The 22,723-nt window shown below is 42.3% G+C and overlaps 1 protein-coding gene across 5 annotated transcripts; it reads left to right on the forward strand.

Annotated features, from left to right (window-relative positions):
- The first annotated feature begins 398 nt into the window (after window positions 1-398).
- klhl14 (kelch-like family member 14) lies at window positions 399-22,602 on the forward strand. 5 transcript variants are annotated; one of them, XM_068566713.1, is made up of 10 exons: window positions 399-524; window positions 2,485-2,754; window positions 7,718-8,618; window positions 10,522-10,643; window positions 15,037-15,126; window positions 15,944-16,022; window positions 16,624-16,814; window positions 19,081-19,239; window positions 19,819-19,976; window positions 21,023-22,602. In XM_068566713.1, the coding sequence occupies exons 2-10, from the start codon at window positions 2,574-2,576 to the stop codon at window positions 21,161-21,163; spliced, it is 2,022 nt and encodes a 673-aa protein (XP_068422814.1). In that variant the 5' UTR covers window positions 399-524; window positions 2,485-2,573; the 3' UTR covers window positions 21,164-22,602. The 5 variants fall into 5 exon arrangements, with proteins under 5 accessions (XP_068422814.1, XP_068422822.1, XP_068422828.1 ...); XM_068566727.1 differs by lacking the exon at window positions 399-524 and adding an exon at window positions 6,505-6,990 and having other exon boundaries at window positions 2,614-2,754; XM_068566745.1 differs by lacking the exon at window positions 399-524 and adding an exon at window positions 6,505-6,763 and having other exon boundaries at window positions 2,614-2,754.
- The last annotated feature ends 121 nt before the right edge of the window (window positions 22,603-22,723 follow it).

Below are 22,723 nucleotides of genomic sequence, written 5' to 3' on the forward strand. Positions count from 1 at the left end.
GAGAGTGGACTATGGACACACTGATGGGGCACTACTTGACAGCTGGTATGTGTTTGCTTCTATGTCACATGCCTGTTTCAGTTTGATGAGTATAGACTATACAGCATGAGCCTCACTGTGTTGTATTCTGTAATACATCCAAACTGGTTTAGGGGATTTATTTTTGGTGGTTTTGTATAAACGCAAATTTCGCAAGAGACACACACACACACACGTTGGTGAAAAAATCTGATTTACAGGCGGCATGATTCTCAATTTCAGCCCGGCGCCACCATGCAGACGATGGGCCCGTTTCGCGTGGATTCACTCCAGCGGTCGCCTCTGATCGTTGACGTGAAGCCGAGTGAATCAGAGCAACGTTCCGTCTTCTCGAGCTAACCAAAGTTCTGTTTTGAGATCTTTTCAAAATCAGGATGGAGAAAAAAAACTGAAAAAAAAACAGGACGGTGTCCACTCCAAAACCTTCCTGTTCATGAGCAAGTGGAGAGTTGGAGCCATGGAGCTGACGGAGTCAAGGAAAGAATGTGAGTGTTGAGAGGTGCTACTGTGTCTAAAATATCAATGAGGGAGATGCTGCCAAGTTCTGGAGCATACAAGAGGGAATAGGTCTTCTATAGGTCTTCTGTCAACGTGGATTATACCAGGCAGATCTGCACTACTTCATATTGTACTGATGTAGTATTTTATTTTGACTGACTCATTTAAAACCATGTCTACTGTTCAGTCCCTGCAGTGTGTATACAGTGCTGTAAGTTATTAGGGAGTGTGTTCCTTTAAGTTTAGGGAACTACAGCATCTGTCATTCAGTCATACTGTGCAGCTGAACAATACACTGGAACAGTGTGTTTGCCCAGGTGAGTCTTTAGTGTGGAACTCCGCCGAAAAACATGCCAAACAAATTCATCAGTATAACAATGCATGTTCCTTGTGTTGCCACACTCATTTGATTTCAAAGATATTTATCTTAACAGGATAATAATTTGTGAAAGTCTCTGACATTTGTGGCTAGCTAGCATGATAATAAATCCGTGGCTTGGAACATTTTTTAGTTAATTAGAGTCAATCAATCCAAACTTTGCTCACTTACCGGTGTGAAACCGGAGTATAATGAGCAGGAATCAGCATGGTGATTGGAAAACACAAATTACAGCTGTTAAAGAGAAACTCATCCACTTTTCTTCTGTTGATGCCAATGCCTGCTGCGAGGATTTAAAATTAGCATGGCATTCCTTTAATGGATGTTAGGAGAATGTGCTCCCCTATAATTAAAAAAAACCTTTTAATATCCTCGTAGGCTAAAATAACAGGAGTTCTTATGATTACATGACAACTCTTTAAAAAGGTTAATTTATTTAATTTAGTTTTATAATAAAAAACGTGTTTTGTTTTGCCATTGCAGAAACATACACCTGCGTTACCCAATACCGCTCACATGCAGTACAAGATCTCTAAGTGGTGTATTAGTAATGTTTTATCTCGTTAATATGTATTACGACGAGCCAATGAAATAACACTACATAACGGTGTGTGACCGGACTGTAGCAGCGGTCAGATCATGTGGCATATTAATGAACTTCCCTGATATATACAGTACACATTGCTGTTAAAGGTATAGTGTATACATCTCTATAGTCGGTCCATACAGTCATATTATTCCGGACATATTCCATGCACCTTCCATTCATGGTGTAATGATGTGAGTAATAGCCTGCTGATGTTAACGGCACCCTACAATAGGACCTTTATCTGATCCAGGCGCACGGACAGAAGTGCGATATGACCCGGCTGCTCGTGTCCACGACGTGCGTGACCTCGGCGCTGGATGTAATTTCCTCTGAGAAGCTGTTGCAAAGGGAGAGCTTATGTTGTCGAGCTCATGTCGTCGGGGCTGCTAACAGCAGCTTGCCATTGTATTAATTATTGTCAGGGAATCCAAGGGGTGTAGATAATACAGAATGCACTGGTTGGTCCCATTTGTTTCACTTGTCAGTGGAGTGAATAATTGGGAGTGCTGACCATATTAGACACAGAGAATTTCTAAACGTACGACTACGATACAGTTGCAACACAAAACGTATGCCTAGGAAATGAGAAAAAGCTTAATGTCTGAGAGTTTCCAAATCAGTATGGAATAATTTGCTGGCTTCCCGTTGCCAAAGGAATTTACTGAAGTTTAACTCCGACGACGGTAATTCAGATGCACAGTGAAACATACAGCTTGAGAGGAGTGTGCTGAATTAGAGAACCCATGTTTATTAATGCATTTTTACATTTTATTTAGAGATTAGACGCGGCGCTTCAACGTCGCATTTATTCCGTTAAACAAAACTTTAATGCATTCAGGTAAGTGTCAGATGTTTTGCACCCCAACTTCTGTCTTTAAAAGCTTAAGAACATTGATACAGTTTCAGTAGAAGGGGGCTGCTAATACAATGGGGCTCATCTTGCAATTCTCCCAAGGAATAACTATCAGTCCTGCTACAGCAGCTTCAGCGTCCCCAGGTGACCGCGCCACTGAGCCCGTGCTCGCTCCATCGCACCCCACTCCACGCCTGCTGCCACCCTGAAGGTAGATGCATCACGCTGGGGAAACTGCGCAACAGCAGCCCCCCCCCCCTCTCTCTCCCTCCTCACCCCCACACCACCGGTCCAAAAACCTCCTCCCCAGCACGGTGGCCACTTGCGGGCCTCACACGTCTCCGGGTCGCCACCGCAGCCCTGGTCCCGACAGCCCCCCCGGACTTTCTCCCTCAGGTGAGTCTCCACGCCAGCTCCATGTCTCCTCCCACCTGAACCGCACAACCGGTATCCTTTTGTCATTTGAGAAATGCCACACACACACACACAAACTGTATGCACACACACACACACACACGCACACAATCCTGTGCTCACTCTGAAGGGGACACCGCCTGTTCCTTTCCGCTCACCTCCCGGCTGCCGGCTGACTCTCTGAGCCGTGTCTGTGGTGGATACGCCATGTGTGGGGATCTGGGGGTTTAAAACAGCAGGCCTCCCATACTCCCCGAATGGCAAATATAAGTGCTTCTAATTTATTACACCGTGGACGTTTTATGAATCATCTCTGACTAAGTTTGATCCGAGATGACAAGCTCGCGCTAATCAGTCCCAGTATGAAAATACAAGAAGGAAAAGTCACTTTAATCGAGTAAATACGGGGCCGCATCTGTTCAAATGGTCCAAATTCGTCACGATTAAGTACAGCTGCTGTTAGAAATGTCGCACTTCAATTGACCCTTTCACTTTCCCCTCACCTCTGCAGATTAAACTAATGCTGCGAGGGAACTCGTTTGTTCCTTTGTGTCAAAGCTCCTCTCGGGAGATGACAAACTGGTCCAACCTTTGCCACACAGTTTAAGTTACAGTTTACTGAAAATACTATTTCCCTATTCAAAGCAGTCGCATCACATTATAATATCATTAAACACATCTGTGAATATACAATAACAGAATAAGACGGATGTAGAATCAAAAGAAGCCTCCTTGTGTTTAGTTAACTGGAATTGAAGCTGAAAGTCTTTAATTCAAACGTTACTGCTGAAGGCTCTATAATTCTGTATTTACTGTAACCTGCAGTTTGCATTAATTTAGTCTCACTACAGTGTCTCATTTTCTGTTTTTCAGTGTTTCATATTTTTCTTTATCAGAAAACAACCTTTCACTAACACATAAATTACAACTCTCACTTTATAGGTTGCCATAACACACTTAGTTAACAAAATATTTTACAAACAAGATGATATCACCCTCTCCATGATATTAATATGATATGTTCTCTGATCTGTAAACAGCTGGTTATCTTGCTTTTCCACGATAAGAGAAAGTGCTGAGGATTTACGCTTGGTGAGCACATTTGGGCTGAATCTTTCACACGTCACAAATTGCAGATGGGAAGCAGTGATCTTGAACAGCCGATCACATTTCCGTGACCATCTGACACCTTCCATTTAGGAAAATAATACTTTCTATCTTAGCATACCCCTCTGCAGCAGCCAGCAAAAGGAATTATGCCTGGTAGACTTTGCTATTCACAACTTTGGAGCTTCTCCTTTTGTTTTGTTTCATTGCACTGATTAGATTAAATGTTCAGTTTAGCAATTGAAGGTAGCAGAAATGCCGATAGTTTGTTTTGTTATTGTGAGCATCACACAGGAAGTGATCTAGCAGCTGAGGGTAAAATAAAGAGCTTATTATACCATTATACGTAGATTGTAAGAAACAGGTATTTTTTTGTACCTTTTTTTGCATTTGTCTCTTTGAGTGAACTACAGTATTTACAATATAATGTAACTGTTGTTATTTACTCTTTTATCTTCCTCTTCTTGCATCCATAATGTTGAGAACTAAAATAATACTTTTTTTTCACCCATCGAGGTAGGTATGGTATCTGAGTAATATGACAGATAAATATGAGTCGGGTTAACTGGTACAGAGAGTTGTAAATCACTGTGGTGTGATTCTTTGTCTCAAAGGGTTTAATTAGTCTAGAAATTCTTCTCTTATCTGATGACCCCCCTCCCCATCTTCCCTTCCTCCTCCTCCCCCTGCCTCTGCACACTGCAACAACTTACAACCATAAACGCCCTGCAATCTGAAGACCAGTGGCCTCAGGAGACTGAGTTGCTACAAAGAGCTGAAAGAGTTGAAAATGGTCATTTTTATTGCGTTAGAATAGCTCGCTGGAGACTTGGGTAATGTAGTGCTAACTGAGCGGCAGTAACGATAACAGCAAGCGACTCTGAAGTGGAATACGGTCAACTACTGTAATGTCGAGTGCTTTTTTAAAAAAAACGAGGCACTAGTCGTAAAACAAAAATACAAAATGGCCTTCTCGCTGGTTACAAACCACTAATTAATACAACGGTATGATATTTTTTTTCTTGAGGTGATTATTATTTGAGATGCACAGTCTCATCAGTCACCTCGAATCCGCTCGGTAGAACTACAAGTGGGGGATAGGCAGGCTGCGTGCTTGTCAAATAGTCAAACATCAAACAATATTCTGGTTCCATCTATTACAACTACCTATATATGTGGCCTGTTATTGCTTGACGGTGTTGCTCTATTTCATCGTACATGAACAAACCCATTTATCCCTATCTGTCATTTCATAACTTGTGAGGTATCTGTCACTTCTGGTCCCCCGGGAGTCCCGCGTGTACGTTTTCTTTACTCTAATTGAGCTCTTTAGTTAATTGACAGATTTTAATAAGTCATTTTTGAACAGTTTTTGATCAGATCAACGGGAATGTTATTTTGCTTATTTGAATCCTGCGACCATCCTGCGTCAAACCCCCGTGGATGGTTAGGATTTACCTGATGGGTTGAAGGAAGGATACAGGCTTAATTGAGATGATATTATTACTGTCCCCCGTTAGCTTGAGGCTGTTAGCTTGTTGTTGTTGCTGTTGTTTTTTTAGCGCTAGACATTCACCAGAACAACAAGTTTTATTTTCATTGTGTGATTCCTCGATCGGCTCACTTTAATAGATAAAAGGTCAGTTTTGTTGGTTACAGTGTATGTCCCTAAACATGCAACCAGGACTTTTCACATACGACAACACACTAGTGTGCACTGATGGATGCTGTATTAGGTTTCAACCCTTTTGTGTTTTGCAGGCCTGCAGCTAGACCTCAGGTTGGGAAACCGAACTGATCAGACAAGATAACAGTAGATAAAAAAAAGCACTGCATGTTGTGTTACACTCGTTTTATAACTTTACATCACTTTGGGCATGGTGTGTGTGTCTCTGTGTGTATGTGTGTGTGTGGGGGGGATGATGCTTTTGTCACATTGAAATTAAATTGGGTGTGATTTTTTTTTTTTTGTGAATACGCTTTAATTCACCATCCTACACAACAGTGTGTGGACATTGTGGTGCTTGTGCTATTTGCGATGCAGATGCAAAACTTGAGTTTGTGTCGAGCACCTTCTTTTGAAGGACTAGCAGGAGCAGAATGAGATGAGGGGTTATTTTGGCGATGGAGATTAAGGCAGGGGCTTTTTGTCATTTGTGCGAGACAAGCCATTCATCCATCCAGTTCACAGCCAAAAAAAGGCTGGTCCCAGAAATTAGCAGTTTCAGCTCAGCAGCAAAGTCGTCGGGCTGTGAAGGCAGAGAGAAATTGACTAATTAGCAATGCGCACTAAAACTTGACGGTTCTCTCTATAACAGCGAGGGAAAGACTCGGTTTTTCTCCCCCTTTCTCTTTTCTTTCTTCCATAGATGTTTGAAATCGCAGTCATTTACGCTCGACAGTTTTTACAATAGCCTTGAGCCATAATTTTGCGAGTCTCTCCAGCATCCATACCCCTGCATGGTCTCTCTCCACCGGCCATGCACGACCGTTTCTCTCCCCAACCGTGGATTTCCTATTACTCTCGTTACGACTCACTGAGCCCCAGGCCCAAGGATAATGATGTGTTGTTTCTTGGTAGCATAATTTGTCACACGTATATTTCTTCTTCTTCTTCTCTTGCAGAAAGCACAGCTCCCTCTCACACACACTCACACACTTCTTGTTAATTCAGAAGAACAAATGATCAACGTCAACAAATAACCTGAAATAGTGACTTTATGAGTTGGAGTCAATGGTTATTCTGAGACACCACCGACCATAGACTTTAAAGGAGAGGACGTTTTCTTAAAAAGGAGAACAAAGGAAAAAAAAACATCCACGTGAGAATATTGGGATCCTGAAGCTTACTTTCTTTTTTTTTTTGCTCAAGAGCTGAAGTCAGGTAAGTTTGGCTCCTTCTCAGGCGAGCTGCTCACATCGTTTACTTGTGACAGGCGCTTTTCGTGAATCCGGCGACAACGTTACAGCACGCTCGCGTCTTAACTTTAAGACGCACATAGAAATAGCTTCTCACGAAACAAACAGCGATGCATATTTCGCGTTTAACTTTGCCGAAAGCTGCGGTTTCGCGGATTATTTTCTCGGTCCTCGCGGTGCCGCTCAACTCAGGTAGGCTAAAGGCGCAGCGCGGCTCGGGAGGGCGAACTAATTGCTTCTCTCTTTTTTTGTATGACTCCTGTAAATCTGTGCGGGGTGTAATGTCCTCATTGTGCTGGGTGTGTGTGTGTCTGTAGCGAAGACAGGAGAAGGGACGGGAAGTGTTTGTGGGGCTGAATGCTGCATGTTATCCGTCCCGCCGTCTCTCTCGCTTCCCGTGAGCCGACAACTTCAGCCGCGTCGGGGAGAAGCAAAGCGCCGCAGCAGCGTCCGCGTCCTCTCGCTTCTCGTTCCCGACAGCGCCCTGCCACAAAAAACAACCTCAGCCTCCATTTAAATCGAGAAATGAGCGAGAGAGAGAGAGAGTGTGTGTGTGTGTGTGTGTGCCACGCGGGGGGGAAACTGCTGCGGGTTTTGTTTGTTGCTTTACGAGCACGAGCTCAAAGTTGAAAGCAACCGAAGCCGCCGCGTTTAGACGTCGATGCTATGATGGTTCTCTCTCTCTCTCTCCCCCACCTCCCCCACACACACATACATACACACGCACACATACACACACCTCCCACCACCCCCTCGCAGGGATGCACGGGAGAGATCTGTTCAATAAACTTAACTCGAGAAATCGTTTTTCTGTTCTGTTAGTTGACCGATTGCGTCCGTAGGCTGCGTTGTGTTGTGCAAAAAAAAAAAAAATACGTGACTTGAGGTAAATGGCTTGCATGGTTTATTTGTTGCCTAGGTGGCGTTCACAGTCAGGAAGTCATGTCCAGATCGGGTGATAGAACATCCACCTTTGACCCGACACACAGTGACACCCTGCTGCACGGGCTCAATCTCTTATGGAGGAAACAGCTGTTCTGTGATGTGACTCTCACTGCCCAGGGACAGCAGTTCCACTGCCACAAAGCTGTGCTGGCGTCCTGCTCCCAGTATTTCAGATCCCTCTTCTCCTCCCACAACGTGATCAACAATGAGGGAAGCAAAGGGGACCGGGGCAGCAGCGGGACCCCGTCATCCTCTCCCGACGACAAGCTAGTGACCCCCAGCGCCAGGCCCATCAACAACCTGGTCCTCCAGGGCTGCTCCTCCATTGGACTACGATTAGTGCTGGAGTACCTGTACACTGCCAACGTGACTCTTTCCCTGGACACGGTGGAAGAGGTGCTGTCGGTCAGCAAGATCCTCAACATCCCCCAGATTACCAAGCTCAGCGTGCAGTTCCTCAACGACCAGATCTCGGTACAGAACTACAAGCAGATCTGCAAGATCGCCGCTCTCCACGGACTGGATGAGACCAAGAAGCTGGCCAACAAGTACCTGGTGGAGGACGTGCTGCTGCTGAACTTTGAGGAGATGTGCGCCATGCTGGATGCTCTGCCACCCCCGGTGGAGTCTGAGCTGGCGCTATTCCAGATGTCAGTCCTCTGGCTGGAGCATGACCGGGAGACTCGCATGCACTATGCGCCGGACCTTATGAAGAGGCTGCGCTTCGCCCTCATACCTGCTCCAGAGCTGGTGGAGAGGGTGCAGTCTGTTGACTTCATGAGGACTGACCCCGTGTGCCAGAAACTACTCCTGGATGCCATGAACTACCACCTGATGCCCTTCAGGCAGCATTGCAGACAGACCACGTCCAGCAGGTGAGGACGAGACAAACAAACACATACACAAACACACAGCAATGAGCTTCCTGAGAGTGGACGTAAGGTGATTAAATGCCTCCCACTTGTTAAATTTGAACAAATTGCCATCTCAAGTATTGCCCACTTGCACAAGCGCTGTGTAGTCTAGACCGTGTGGGTGGTCAGTCAGAGACGTGAGGTCTGAGGCCCAGTTAATGAGGGTTGGGGGGCTCATCCTGGAAAAGACTTGCAGCTGTCAAGGGTCCTGATCTACTCTGTGCTCCACTGTATCCACAATTACAAGGTTACCTCATGTTTTAGTGAAGAAGCAAAAAACAACTCGCTATTTCCTCACACATCTGTGTAATTGCTCTCTAATCAGTGTAGACAAGATGCAGCAAACTAGATAAAGGTTGTGCGTTTGGTGTGTAGCAACTCTCATGAATACAATTTGAAATGCTGTAATTTAATTACCAGGATTACATGGTAATTATGTAACAATTCTGGTACGAGCATACGACTACCGCTGCTATCGAGGACACAAGACACTAAGATGAAACACAATCATAAGGAATTCAATATATTTGGATATGTCGTATATTTAAGGATTTATTAAATAAGGGACACTTTGAGAATGTTCCCTAAATTCAGGGTGTCACTCACTAAAATAGGCCTCGCTCCATGTTTGCCCTGATCAGCAGCTAAAGGAGCTGGGAAGTTGTCAGTACGTGTATTGATTGATGGTGCTGTTGTCAGGTTTTGTTTACAGGGCTGACTCAATCATTTTATTAGTGATGGCAACAGTACTACAATTTTCAATTAACTGCATGTACCTTTTGAAAGAGCAGAATATTAGAGCTGTGGCTGTGAGAATCTCTCAATTTTAAAATCTAATTTAGCTCCAACCATCTCATAATGCAATCATTTGTCTATTTCTACATGATCCCCATAACATATCTATTCCCACATATGGACTTAAATGAGCAAAGAATCAGGAATCCTCATAATTAGTTTCACATGCCACTGTTTCTCTCCTCTCAATTAATCACCATTATCTATGTCCAGGGGCTCATTTGCATATGAATAACCCCAAAACACTTCCGAGTGGGCCAGTAGCAGAGAGAATGTACCGAGACGGCGGTGAATTTCCCAAGCATAGAAAAGTAAAATATGAAAAAGGTGAACATGACTGGATATAAAGGCCAGCTGCTGCTAATCTTTAAGCTGCTTATTGTGATTAATTGTTAAGATTTGTGTTCAAATCCATTAGGAGCCAGATAAGAGTCATTAATGTACAGTAAAGTGTGTGGCTTTGGGGTTATATTTTGTATACAAACAGCAGGAAATATCTCTCAACTGGCTCAGAGATGTCACATGAATCACTGCAGCCAATGAAATGGAGACGTTGTATGGCCAGCTTTATGTACTCAATTGCGTTTTTTAGCCTCCAGCATGGCACCCTGCAGGATCGTCAACACTTCACAGCTAATTGAGAGGATATATTTAGAGTATGATAACCGTTCAATAACACATCAAAAGGAGAAGTACGCCGTTGAGCATTTTTGTTGTTAATTTTTATAAACGCGGCAACATATCGCCTGATATGTAGCTTCATGTTCGGTAGCTGTACCCAGACAAGAAGCAGTCACTAATTGAATGCATGCACTTGTTCTATTTGTTCGTTGATGATTTAATTCATACTTGAGTGAAGAATAAAAAATACGCCAGCCAACTGCTGCTAATAATATTAAAGTAATTATGTTAATTAAGAAATTAAACGGGGGGGTCAAGTTCAGGTTGAGCCTATGTTTTTTTTGTTGCTTCCAAGGCTTAATACCTGTTTTGTTCCCTGTTTCCTAACACACACACACACACACACACACACACACACACACACACACACACACTTTTGACATTACAGAATCCGTTCCAATAAGAGAATGCTGTTACTGGTGGGTGGTTTGCCTCCTGGACCTGATCGTCTCCCCAGCAATTTGGTCCAGTACTATGACGACGAGAAAAAGACATGGAAGATCCTCACAAGTGAGTAGCAAAAGGCTCTGCTGCGTTCTTTCTTTCTTTCTTTCTTTTTCTCTTTCTTTCTCTCTCTTTTTTTTTTTTTTACCTGAGGCATCTTGTGTTCGTTCGTGGCTTTTATGATGAGAAAAAGTTGTTCCTATGGATGATTTTTACACAGGTTAATTTCCATGGAAAATGAGGGGAAGGAGTTCCCTAAATCCTTTAGGTAATAATGTATCACTATCACTTTTAATATAAGTTTTTAATCAGAGCGTGACTTCACAGCACTGTGGCGCTTCATGCCCGGTTTCCCTTGTTTTTGCTGAAATATGCTGGCAGGATGCACGATGAGATTTACTTGAATCTAATGATCTATTGTTGCAGAAAGAGAAAGAGAGAGAGAGAGAGAGAGGAGGAGGGGGCGGGGGGACAATAATGAATGACATCTTTCCTCAATACCTTCTTTAAGCTTAGCTTGATTATTCTCTCACATTGATCCTTTCATGAGATCGAATGAACCGATGCTTACTTAAACACAGCCTGTTGACCTGGTGTCACTCGGGATGTTTGGTTTACGTGAGGTGAGTTCGATACCCAAGAGATGGAACACAGCATCTGTAACGTCGATTCAAACATTCAGAAGCTAATCTCATTTCCATTGACTTAATAAGAGAAATAAAAGATGGACGCATCCTTTAACCTGTAGCATTTCATACGAGGGTACAGTTTACGATATTGATTTCATGACATCATATTGAAAGCGATGTATGATATCATAATTTCCCCCCAGAGACATATTACATTAAGAATAAAATGCAGTGTCTAAAGAGAACCTATTTGAAGAGTTCCTGCAGCACTCACCTCTGTAAAGTGTTTTTTTTCTCTCTTTGTCTTCACTGACCTTTTAAGGCGCACCACTATATTGTTGTCATATTGCAAAGGTCAAACAAGAGCTAATGGGAAACCATATTTGTCCTTTGCATCATCATTGCCAGACATATTGAGTTTTTGTCCTTTTGTTTTGGTTGGAGCCATACCTCAGCAGTGCCTCTTCATTCGTACATATTAGCCATCGGCTCTGTTCTCTGTCAGCTCGCGACCGTGCAGTTGGTATTTTTTTCAATTTTTGGCACGAGTCTTTTAATGAATCTGGTTGATTTCTCTTGCTGTGTCTTAAATGTCTTAAAAGTTTTAAACATTGTTTCTCCCTTTGCTGGGATATTCAAGCTTCTCTGACATTACTTGGCAGTAATTTGTTATTTTAGCTCATGTTTGGTTAAATCTGTCAGGGTGCATTTCACTAAAGGAGCCATGCAAACTACAACAGCCTGCAGCTCGCTGGTGTCTGTATCGTCGTTTTCTCATTTAACTCATACCCCTGGGTGTAGACTGCAACAAGCGAAAGGTCAGGAGGGATTTCCATCACTCAAAACTAAAAAGTTAACACTCAAATGGTCCGTGGCCAAGTGGAAGGACAAAACTGCAAAATCATCCCCTTAACACATCAGTGGCCATCTGATGTAGCCTCCACACAATGGATGTGGAATAGAAGATTATTAACATTCAATCATAACTTTTCAATGAGGCGAAACCTGAGAGGGACAGCCTTTGATTAAGACATTCATCAACACAATTTGGGGAGAATCTGATCCCTCTCGTTTGGTGTCAGATAAATCTACTGCTGGGTGATTCCAGTGTAAAGTTTGCCATCTAGTGTACCCACAGCAGCGTGGACAAACACAAGACAAAGGCAGGCGCAGGCTCAGCCACAATTGCCGGAGGACGGTTCTCTTCTTCTTCCTCTTTGTAATAATAATTTTACCTGATAATAAAATCTCCATTTCGATGTGGACCTCATCTACACAGCACGGCCTAGAACAAAGGAATTCAGCTCGGTGGGATGCGTTTGTGATGGTGTGCAAGGCACGTCAGAGCCGGAGCAGCAGTGGTGCATTAGCTGTGGAGTCATTCAACCAAGCCAGACTGTGCCTCTGTCTATGCAGAGGTTTCTGACTCCCTCTAGTGAGCCCTAGAGCTCACTGTAGACTGGAGTGATGGCGTCCATCTCACAGAGGACGAAGCTCATCCTGCCCTCCTACGGCTGCTCACCCCGGGGGAGGGAGGGTTAGTGAAAGATTTAGAGGACGAGGGGGGCAGACAGGTGGATTAATTCTTACGCATTACAGACGGACAACATATTTGATGTGTTTCTTTGTTTTCACCGCACAAGACTATTACAGTGGTCTCAATTATTGCAGCACTTATCCCATTGTTCACCTGTATCTAAAGGCACCTGTAGAGGCAGGCAAATGTCTCAAATCCTCCCACAGTACTCCTCATACTGCAGCCTGTGACATACTGGGAAGCAATAATCTTCTTTTCACATGCGTACAAGATGATTTTTAGTGCGAGTATAAGTCGCTAGACATCAAATAAAGAGCCGCCCATCCATGTCCTATATACTGCTGACTGAATGATAATGTAAATAGCATGTAAGGGAATTTGGCAGTCATATGGCACTCGTCTTTGAGGTGCACTGGAGGCAGGCAACCTAATCCCCTCGTTGCGAGATAAAGCTGTGTTTAGTGTATGTAGTATTAGTTCCTATCTGAGACTTCCATCCCATAGAGGACCCCGCACATGTCAGCCAGCCAGAGTGAGATTGCAGGGAGAGGCCAATTGGAAAGAAATGAGATTCAAGGCTGTCTAATTTTGCAGCAACTGTGATCCATCAGGCGGTGGGGAGGTGACAGTGGAAATGACTGATGGAGACAGACAGGTGGGCTTTAACATTCCACTGATTTGTGCTCAAAAAGCACCGGGCCTGAGATTTATTGAGTGAACACGATCATGTTCATTATGACTGTCACCTAAGACCATTTCTCTACATCTCAATGGGGTCACTTCAGCAAAAGAAGATGGAGTTAGAAGAGGGGAGGTGAGCATAAAAACATACATAAGGGAAAATTCTTCACAAGGGGTCCTGCTGCAGCTGCGGGCTTCTCGCTGTTTATGCCAGCTCAAGATCATTATTTGACGTACTCTTTATATTACTAGATGGATAACTGCTGCGGGATATTTCAATGCAAGATGATGAGAAAACAAAACCGATTGCGTTGAGGTTCGTTCTTTACAGTAGTTACTGGCAGGTGAGCGATGTCACCTGAATATAGTTAAATAACTTATTGGCCTTATCTTGAATAGATAGATAGATAGATAGATAGATAGATAGATATTGTTACAAACAGTACATTGCTCTTCCTCGTATTTTCATTTGTTCCAGTTTATGAGTCAACAGTCTTGATTTCCCACAAGAAAAGACTTGATGTCGATGGTTGAATGGAAGGTTACAAAACAAAAGCAATGAGGAGGAGCTTAATCCTGTCACGTTGACACACGCTGAGGATTGTGAAATGGACGTCTGCCTGCGTCACCGCGACGAGCCCCGTCGGCCTGCTGTGATGAGTGCACATCAGATCAGTCTTGACCTCGCCGCGTACAATGAGCGCTGTCTGTCGAACAATGAGACGCTCAGCGTGACCGAGTAAAAATAGTCTCCGAAGGAGGAAGACTGCCGGTTCAATATTACAACGTCAAGATCTGTTAATAAGAGCTTCATTTTACTGATGGTTCAGCTTATCAGACCTACATTATTATATCAGGGGTTAGTAGCTTATAGGTTCAACCAGAGCCTTTTAAGCTTTGTTCAATGACGGGTCATCCTAGTTTTTCAGGTGCGTTTTGGTGGCTTTGTCCTTTTTAAAGTTCCATCAGGGGCAATATTGACTATTTCTGTTGCTTGTCATCGGTGTCTTGAAGTCGGATTCTGCAAAAAAGACATAAAGGGACTCTGGTGCCCGGAAACACTACCGCCTTTGTCCACAGGGGCCGCCAAATCAACACATAAAATGAAGTTCTTTGTCGCAGCTTTAAGTGCTCACAGACAGAACAACAACACAACAGTCAGGATTCAACGATATGAAAATCTGAATTCCACCATTATATGTTCTTTGTTGCACTCTGAGGCCGAAGATATAATCTTCTTTTAAACCACCATGTTGTGTGTGTTGTGAGAGTCGAATCTAAAATTGTCAAATAGGCTAAAGTTGTGGGATGAAAACTGTGTTCATGGGGGTTTTATTTAAATCAAGTATTATTTATTTGGTAGTTTTTTTAGACTTTGTTTCCACAGCACTGTTAGGACTGGAGTTGTCCATATTTGGCCTAAATAGCCTGGGTTATAAGCCGCTCTTCATTGATTACAATGACGCACAACGTCATTTCTACATTCGCCTTGTCTTTATAATGTTCTTTACGGTACATTTATGAGAAAGCGTGGAACAGTTTTGATTCAAACTGACCATCATTTACATTGTTTGAGTGATTGACGCCTTTGTGGTTTCTGTGTCTCGTCCAGTAATGCCTTACAACAGCGCCCATCACTGCGTGGTGGAGGTGGAGAACTTCCTGCTGCTGCTGGGCGGAGAGGATCAGTGGAACCCAAACGGTACACCAACTCCACCAGACTGAACGTTTGGCTTTCCAGCCATTTCACACAGCAAATTTGTCAGTGTTTACTTGTTCTTAGAGAGGGCACTAAGCCGAAGTGCACGCTAGTTCAAAGCCATCAGAGGTAATGTAACACTTTCAGATAGTTTCGAACACTCGTCCTCGAGCCAGTTCATCGCTGAGTGCACAAACAACACTCCACTCAACACTTGTCAATAACTGGCATGGAAAAATAACTGTTATTAACAGTGAAATATTTTAGATGTAGAAGTGTTAAGAGTGCTTGCTGTGAAATGGCGTGAGCGCGCTGCCATAGTAAGAAACAAAGAGCGTAAATGATCACAAAAAAATCTGATACTGTCCTTTTGTTCTCTTTCCACCAAGTATCATAACAATGCACTGCTGCACGCGGTGAACTCAGTTTATTTAGCTCCGAGAGGGAAAATCAACACCACACCAAAAACACATCATCGTAGATAATTTAAGATGCTTTCGTAAAGATTATCCCCCAAAACCTGATCACTCTATGATTGGAAAAACAAGTTCAGTCAGCACTTGTTAACTCGAATGGCGGTGAGAAGCAGCACCTCCTAACATTTAAAATCATCATGCGTGGGTGGTGATTTTCAGATATTATGTTTATATTAAATGAAGACCCGCAGAGTCACAGTTGTGCGTTTCATTGGTGTCGTTTAAAACAAAGAACTTGGCAACGAGATAACCAATTAGAACTAAAGTCTAAACTGTATCTCGCCATGAGGACTCACGCAGCTAAGTCGTCGTCGTTGATCCTGATTTGTTTTTCGGTTTTGCAGGAAAGCACAGCACTCACTATGTCAGCCGCTACGATCCCAGATTCAACAGTTGGATACAGTTGCCTCCCATGCAGGAGAGGTAAGTCTATTTGTGGTCGGCAAAATACGACATGGGATGTTAAATCTGATGATGCGCCGGGAGACCGATGGATTTTTATGGGTCTTGGAACACCTTCGTAAACATTATTGACTTCTAATTAGTCACATATAAAGAAAACAAACAGTGTTGTCTAAGTATTTGTATTATTAGATTGCATACAACCAGTTGTTGTAATTGTATTGTCTTTAGAATTTATAGAATATATTTTATATATACTTATAATATAATATACTTTAATTTTATATTCTACTGTAGATTTAATTGTGAATAGTTATGCTCCCATTCATTGCACTCTGTTTATTGTTAAATGTGCATTCTTCAATGTTATGCACAAATTCCTTGCATGTGAAAACATACATGGCTATAAATGGTTCTGATTCTGATAACATTAAATTAATGCAAAAGTAAGTCCGCCCCATTATGCCTAAAAAAATAAGCTAGCATGTGACTAGCACAGTTAAGATAGGATTGTGTGTCAGGTGGAAATCACCTGACACACAATCAGTGGGAAATCCTACAATAAATGCAGTCATTGCTGCTTTAATGATGTTGTCTGTTGTCTTGACACTTCCTTCCTCAGGAGAGCCAGCTTCTTTGCCTGCCGCCTGGATAAGTACCTTTACGTGATCGGTGGTAGGAACGAGACCGGCTACCTCTCCAGCGTGGAGTCCTACAACCTGGAGACTAACGAGTGGAACTACTTGTCGTCTCTGCCGCAGCCTCTGGCCGCACACGCAGGATCAGTGCACAACGGCAAGATCTACATTTCAGGTCAGGAGAGAGCCTGCCGCGCTCGCTGCCCCGTCTTCTCTTGTCATGAAAAGCTCTCTGTGAAGAACTAGTTATTCCTTTTGCTACGAAAAATAACTTTTTTTTAGATTTTTTTTTAGAGATACTTGATCAGCATTTGAAAGATATAGATATATTGTTCTAAAACAGTATTACAAGACAAATATTTGGCACAACAACTTATTATAACAGCTGGAATATTACATGTTGTCATATTAAAACAACAGTGACCACAATCAACAACTTTAAACACACACACGCAGTACGCAGTTAAGCAGATTAAGTAACGTTACATTGGTTTGACAGCTACAGTTACTTTGCAGTTCAAGATTTCATAGTTGAAACACGTAATTAGTTGATTAAATATAATGCATTGTTATAGATTAAATTACCCTAGGGTAATATATTAAGTAGTTAAATTAGCCTCAGAATCTTTAATAAATTAACTTAATATATGATTACGTAACACTAACGGTAGTAATTCTGTTCCATGAGGAGTACTCACTTTAATATTGCAATATTTCTACGTTTACTTCTGTCTAAAGCGGTCTGAATACTGCACAGATTACACAAATCCAAAACACAACTCATAATAAATAACTAAACATGAAGAGTCATGAGCTAAACTGTAATAGTAGCCGCCTCAATAATCACAAGTGACTCTCATCTTAGATGTTGACGTCGGCAAAATGTTGCAAGCTGCATAAAAACAAAAAACAAAAAGCATCAAAGGCATTAATATTGTGTTTAATTTAGCATGGCACTCAAAACAGCATCAATGGACAGTCTACGAAAGAAAAGTGATTTAGCAGAACCAGAGATATTGTCTCTTTTAATCCCCCTCATTCTTCTTTCTTAAAAACCCGGTGCCTACGTTACCCACAATGCAACTCGACTGGCAACAGTTTGGTTTGCAGATTCTGTGGTTCAATCTTTTAATTACACATGTTTTAAAAACCAGCTCAATGCGACTTGAATATAAATTCTGTCTGATACTTCCAGTTCTTCTGAAATCTAGAATGAAATCTTTTATTCAAGCGACTTTTAAATCAATCAAATATTCACACCAACGCAGAATGCCATGAATCAAAAATCCTCCTCTTCCATGAGCTATCGCTGAATCATCAGTTGCATTTTATGACTATCGTGCTGTATCAGGCACCACGCTCGTTACTACATTATAAAGCTAAAAGAAGAGGGAACAAAGGCTCTGACCAAGACCGAGCCGCCATTAACTCTAACGCACTGAGATCTATTAGTTTCAAACAAAAGCAATGTCGAGCCAGCAATACTATACAATCTATTTACCCTGCAAGCACGTGTAGCTGGATAGCATTACACATAAAGAAATACATCTGTATTCTGAATCAGTGATTTATTGTCCGTCACCTTTAAAGGAGACATGCTCATTCCATTCAATTCAGTTTATTTTGTGTAGCCCAAAATGATAAATTACAAATGTGCTTTACAGTCTGTACACATATGACATCTCTGTCCCAGGACCTCCCATCGGATCAGGAGAAACTCCCCCGAAATATAGTACAAAAAAAACCTTTCATAGGGGAAAAAAGGGACAGAACTTCAGGAGAGAAACAGAGGAGGATCCCTCTCCCCGGATGGACAGAAGCAATGATGTCGTGTGTACAGAATGAACAACGTAACACAGCACATTCAATGAATAGGACAGAAATTATTCATGTGATGAGTCGTAGACATGGACCCCGATCCAGATAACGGCATGATTGTGGTTTGGGTTTCTACCGGAACATGTTCACATGCTTTAATCTCGAAAAGAAGTCTTTATTTTCCTCGTGCTGTCTGAATACACCTGTGTTCACCCTCCTCCGTCTGCAGCGCTCCCTTTTTCATTTTCAACAGAATCGCGTTACCAGGCAACAGCTCGGGCCCGTGTTTACTTCCTGTCGGCTTCCCGTCATGCGCGTCACACTGCAACCGGAAATAAACTGGGACACATTTAGAACGTTTTCCCGTCTAATTATCGGACAGAAATCATGTCGGCTCGTTGCAAAAGGCACATTTTCTGAACGCGTCTTTCTCCACGGATTGAGCGTTTTGATCCTTTGGACAGTATTCATAGAGCACTCAGACATGCTTCATAATAAATAAATAAATAAAAAGACGTGTCAGTTTGCCCTGCGGTGTATTATATGTGCAGCCAGTGTGTGTTCCTTCAGTGTGAACTTTGACATGGCAGTAAAAGTGTAGTTCTATGTTTACCTGTTCGCAGGAGGAGTTCACAATGGAGAGTATGTGTCCTGGCTATACTGTTATGACCCCATAATGGACGTGTGGGCGAGGAAACAGGACATGAACACAAAGCGCGCCATTCACGCCCTGGCTGGAATGAACGACCGCCTGTACGCTATTGGTGGAAACCATTTGAAAGGTAAGCGCTCGAGCGTTTCAGGAAATTAACAGAAAAATAGGTCAAGATCTGCACCCCCCACCCTGAAAGAGAAGAGTGAAAGAGATGCTGCTATTATGAGCATTTATGACACCGTGCGCCCTCTTTCATACGTCAGCATTCAAGGTACAAAATGGACCAAAAGAACTGGACAAACAACCGAATTACAACTGTGTGTTGTGCGTTTGGATTTAATCAGCAAAACACAAAATGCCGGCTATTTGAATGGGAGATTATGAAAAGCTGGAACTGGTCTGTGCTCCTTTTGAAATACTGTTTTTTCTTTAAACTAACTCATTAGACTGTTAAATGGACAAGCTCAAATTTGCTTCTCACTGCCACGGTTTCATATTCAGCTCATGAAACAAGCCGGTGAGAAGAGCGCAGAGGAAATACAGCTGGTTCACGTAGGAAGCCATCGCTCTGAGGAAGAGGCTGATTTCAGGGCCTTTTTAAAGTCAAACAAGCAGTTTATTACTGTAACCCGGGCCCCGACTACAGTACATCACCTTTATGTGATACATGCGTCAGTTTAAGATGTTTCTTCGTCTTCTCACGTAGGTTTCTCCCATCTAGACGTGATGTTGGTGGAGTGCTACGACCCGAAGGCGGACCAGTGGAACATCCTGCAGACGCCCATCCTGGAGGGTCGCAGCGGCCCGGGCTGCACCGTGTTGGACGACAACATCTTCCTCGTGGGGGGCTACAGCTGGAGCATGGTACGTTCTGATCAGTTTAAGTTAAAGGATATTGATCAGGGTTCTTCTAATGGAATTTTTAAAATGGTTATTTCCACGCCTGGAAAAGTCACAAAAGTCATGTAAATGTGTTATATTCATGTGTTCATGTTGTTTGTTTACGCTGAGTTTGAAATAATTAATTTGCTTTTAAAAGAAAGACGTTCAAAATATAAGCAGGCATACATCCAGGCATCTATATAAATGTTTATTCTTTTAATCAAACTATTGTCTCTCATTCATTTGCGTCATTTAAGGTTTACTGCATGCTTTGAATCCTCATTGTGAGTTTAAATACTACATTTGATCACTTTTTACAGTTAACAGCCAGATTTCACTACATGTTTGCTCATGGAAATTTGGTTTAAAGTCATGGAAATCTATTGGTTAAAATGTGTATGAACCCTGATTGATGACAAAAGTTTAGGTCTTTTGTCAGAAATATATACTTTCATTGTTTTTTAAATAATTGTCTTCAACATTATTTCCAGCAAACTCTACTCAAACAGGAATAAATAGTAGATTTTATGATATGGATGAATACACATTCGGCTCACTAGAGTATTACTGGCAGCAGCATTGTGTATATATATATATATATATATATATATATATATATATATATATATATATATATATGTATATATATGTGTATATATATATGTGTGTGTGTGTGTACGTAGAACTGACACAGTGGGATTTCATGATTTCATGGTAATGAAGGAAGTGCAGGGTTTTTTAATAGTTTTTGGACAACAGTGGGAGCAAAGTCTGTTGCACAGAGCAATGAGCTCTATCCGGATGCGGCTGCACACAGACAAGACTTCTTAGAAGGTTCACTTCATCGCAGGTCTTTTCTCGGAACTTGCGTGTAGAAAATCACCGGACATAATCTTTAAAGTTGTCCCCGCTCTTTTTGACTACACGCATTTAAATAAAACTAACTCTTTTTTTTTCCATTTCCACAGTTGGAAATCCAAACAGCGTGAAGAGGAGAATGACTTGATTTTTTCTCTTCTCTATCTCAGGGGGCCTATAAGTCTTCTACCATCTGCTACAGCCCGGAGAAAGCAACATGGACAGAGTTGGAGGGAGAGGTGGCAGAGCCCTTAGCGGGCCCGGCCTGCTCCACCGTCATACTGCCCGCCTGCCTTCCCTTTAACAAATGACAACTAATCCGACCGAGGGCCGGTCAGGGCGGGAAGCAGCAGAGCGAATGGGAAGAGGACGACCAGCGATAAGCAAAACAGTCGTCCGCAATTTTGTGACAAACCCTCCAGTCAGACGACGTGGGGTGTGTATAAATTATTTTTTTACAGGTTTGACCAGAGCACTTTCGTTATTCCCTACTGAAGGTTTGAAAAAGAAGGAGAAAAAAAAAAGAAGAAGAAGAAGAATTGTGTAACTCATGTATTTAAAGTCATCCGTGTTCTGAGAAATGGTCAGTTTCATATTTGATTTGATTTAAACTGATAAGTAAGTGTTTTTTGGCTCCTCTTCTATAGCACGCATAGTGTTGAACTGAATTATAGCTTTCAAATCCATTGTATCTTGTATTCAGTAGAGGCATATTTCCATCGACAACGCAGTGTTGTTTCGTGGACTGACGCCGGCACGAGCGGCGGTCAGTCCCAACTTGTCACGGGGTTCAGTCAAACTAGGGCTGGGTGGGTTTTGCGTCAACCGCGGTGATCAAAGTGTATAAATATTCTCCATTTCTCACGTTCTCTCTGGCTCGGACCAGCTCTCATCCTGCTGTCGGATTGTTACGCAAATGTTTTGTTGAACTTATTCACGCGTCTAAAACGGGGACGTTTCCAGAAGCTTTTTTCCTCGCCGCGGTCATTATTTAACTGACAAAAACTACATTTTAAAGAGACTGTACACTAGGACCAAACACAACCAGGAGGACATTGTACAGAAAAGACTCAATGAGGACGTGTCCGTGGCACCCAGCCCTAATTTATAACTAATTGTCTTAATCATTTCCACCCGGACTGAAGTCGTGTTTCTGTATAACGTGACAGAAAGAAAAAAAAAATCTCGCCAAATGTTTGTGGCAACAAATGACGTTTAACCATTGATTCTGATACGACGCACTAATGTTCACATTAATGAAAACCATGACGGTACAATCAAATTGTAATGGCGAGCCAGTGTATTTATGGGTGGCGTGTTTGGTTGAACGGACGGAGAGGACGTTGGCTCGTTCACCTCTACAAGTGAACGGCGGCCGGCCTGTTTGTGAGGTCACGGAGCGGTGACCCCGATGGGATATTTCAATCTTTAATGTATGACAAACCGACGAGCATACAATGGTCCTCAATGCACTAAAAGTGGACTTTTAATCCAGCAAACAAAGTTCATTCAAATGTAAATTAATCAATGTGCTGTGTTTAAAAAAAAAGATTAAAAAAAGAAGAAAAAAAAAAAGAATCAAAGTCCAGTCTAGTATCCGTTATTAGGTTGAAAAAGTTGACTCTCACTATCGACGCAGTACCTGTTGGATTCTGTAAAGATTTGTTTGATTTCATTCTTGTACATAATCGCTTGCAGTGAAACATTTTTGTGCACTCAACCTTGGATTTATTCTCAAATCCTGTTATGTCCTTTGCATTTTAGAATATGAAAATAAATTGACTCTTGATGATTAAAATACTTCTTTTTTTCCCAATTCTTTCACATTTTAGAGAGAACATGTGCTTCACTGGATGTGAGCAGTCTCAGCT

Source organism: Clinocottus analis, unplaced genomic scaffold (genome assembly GCF_023055335.1).
Source record: "Clinocottus analis isolate CAN_PGR_092001 unplaced genomic scaffold, fCliAna1.0.p SCAF_11, whole genome shotgun sequence".
Classification (NCBI taxonomy): domain Eukaryota; kingdom Metazoa; phylum Chordata; class Actinopteri; order Perciformes; family Cottidae; genus Clinocottus; species Clinocottus analis.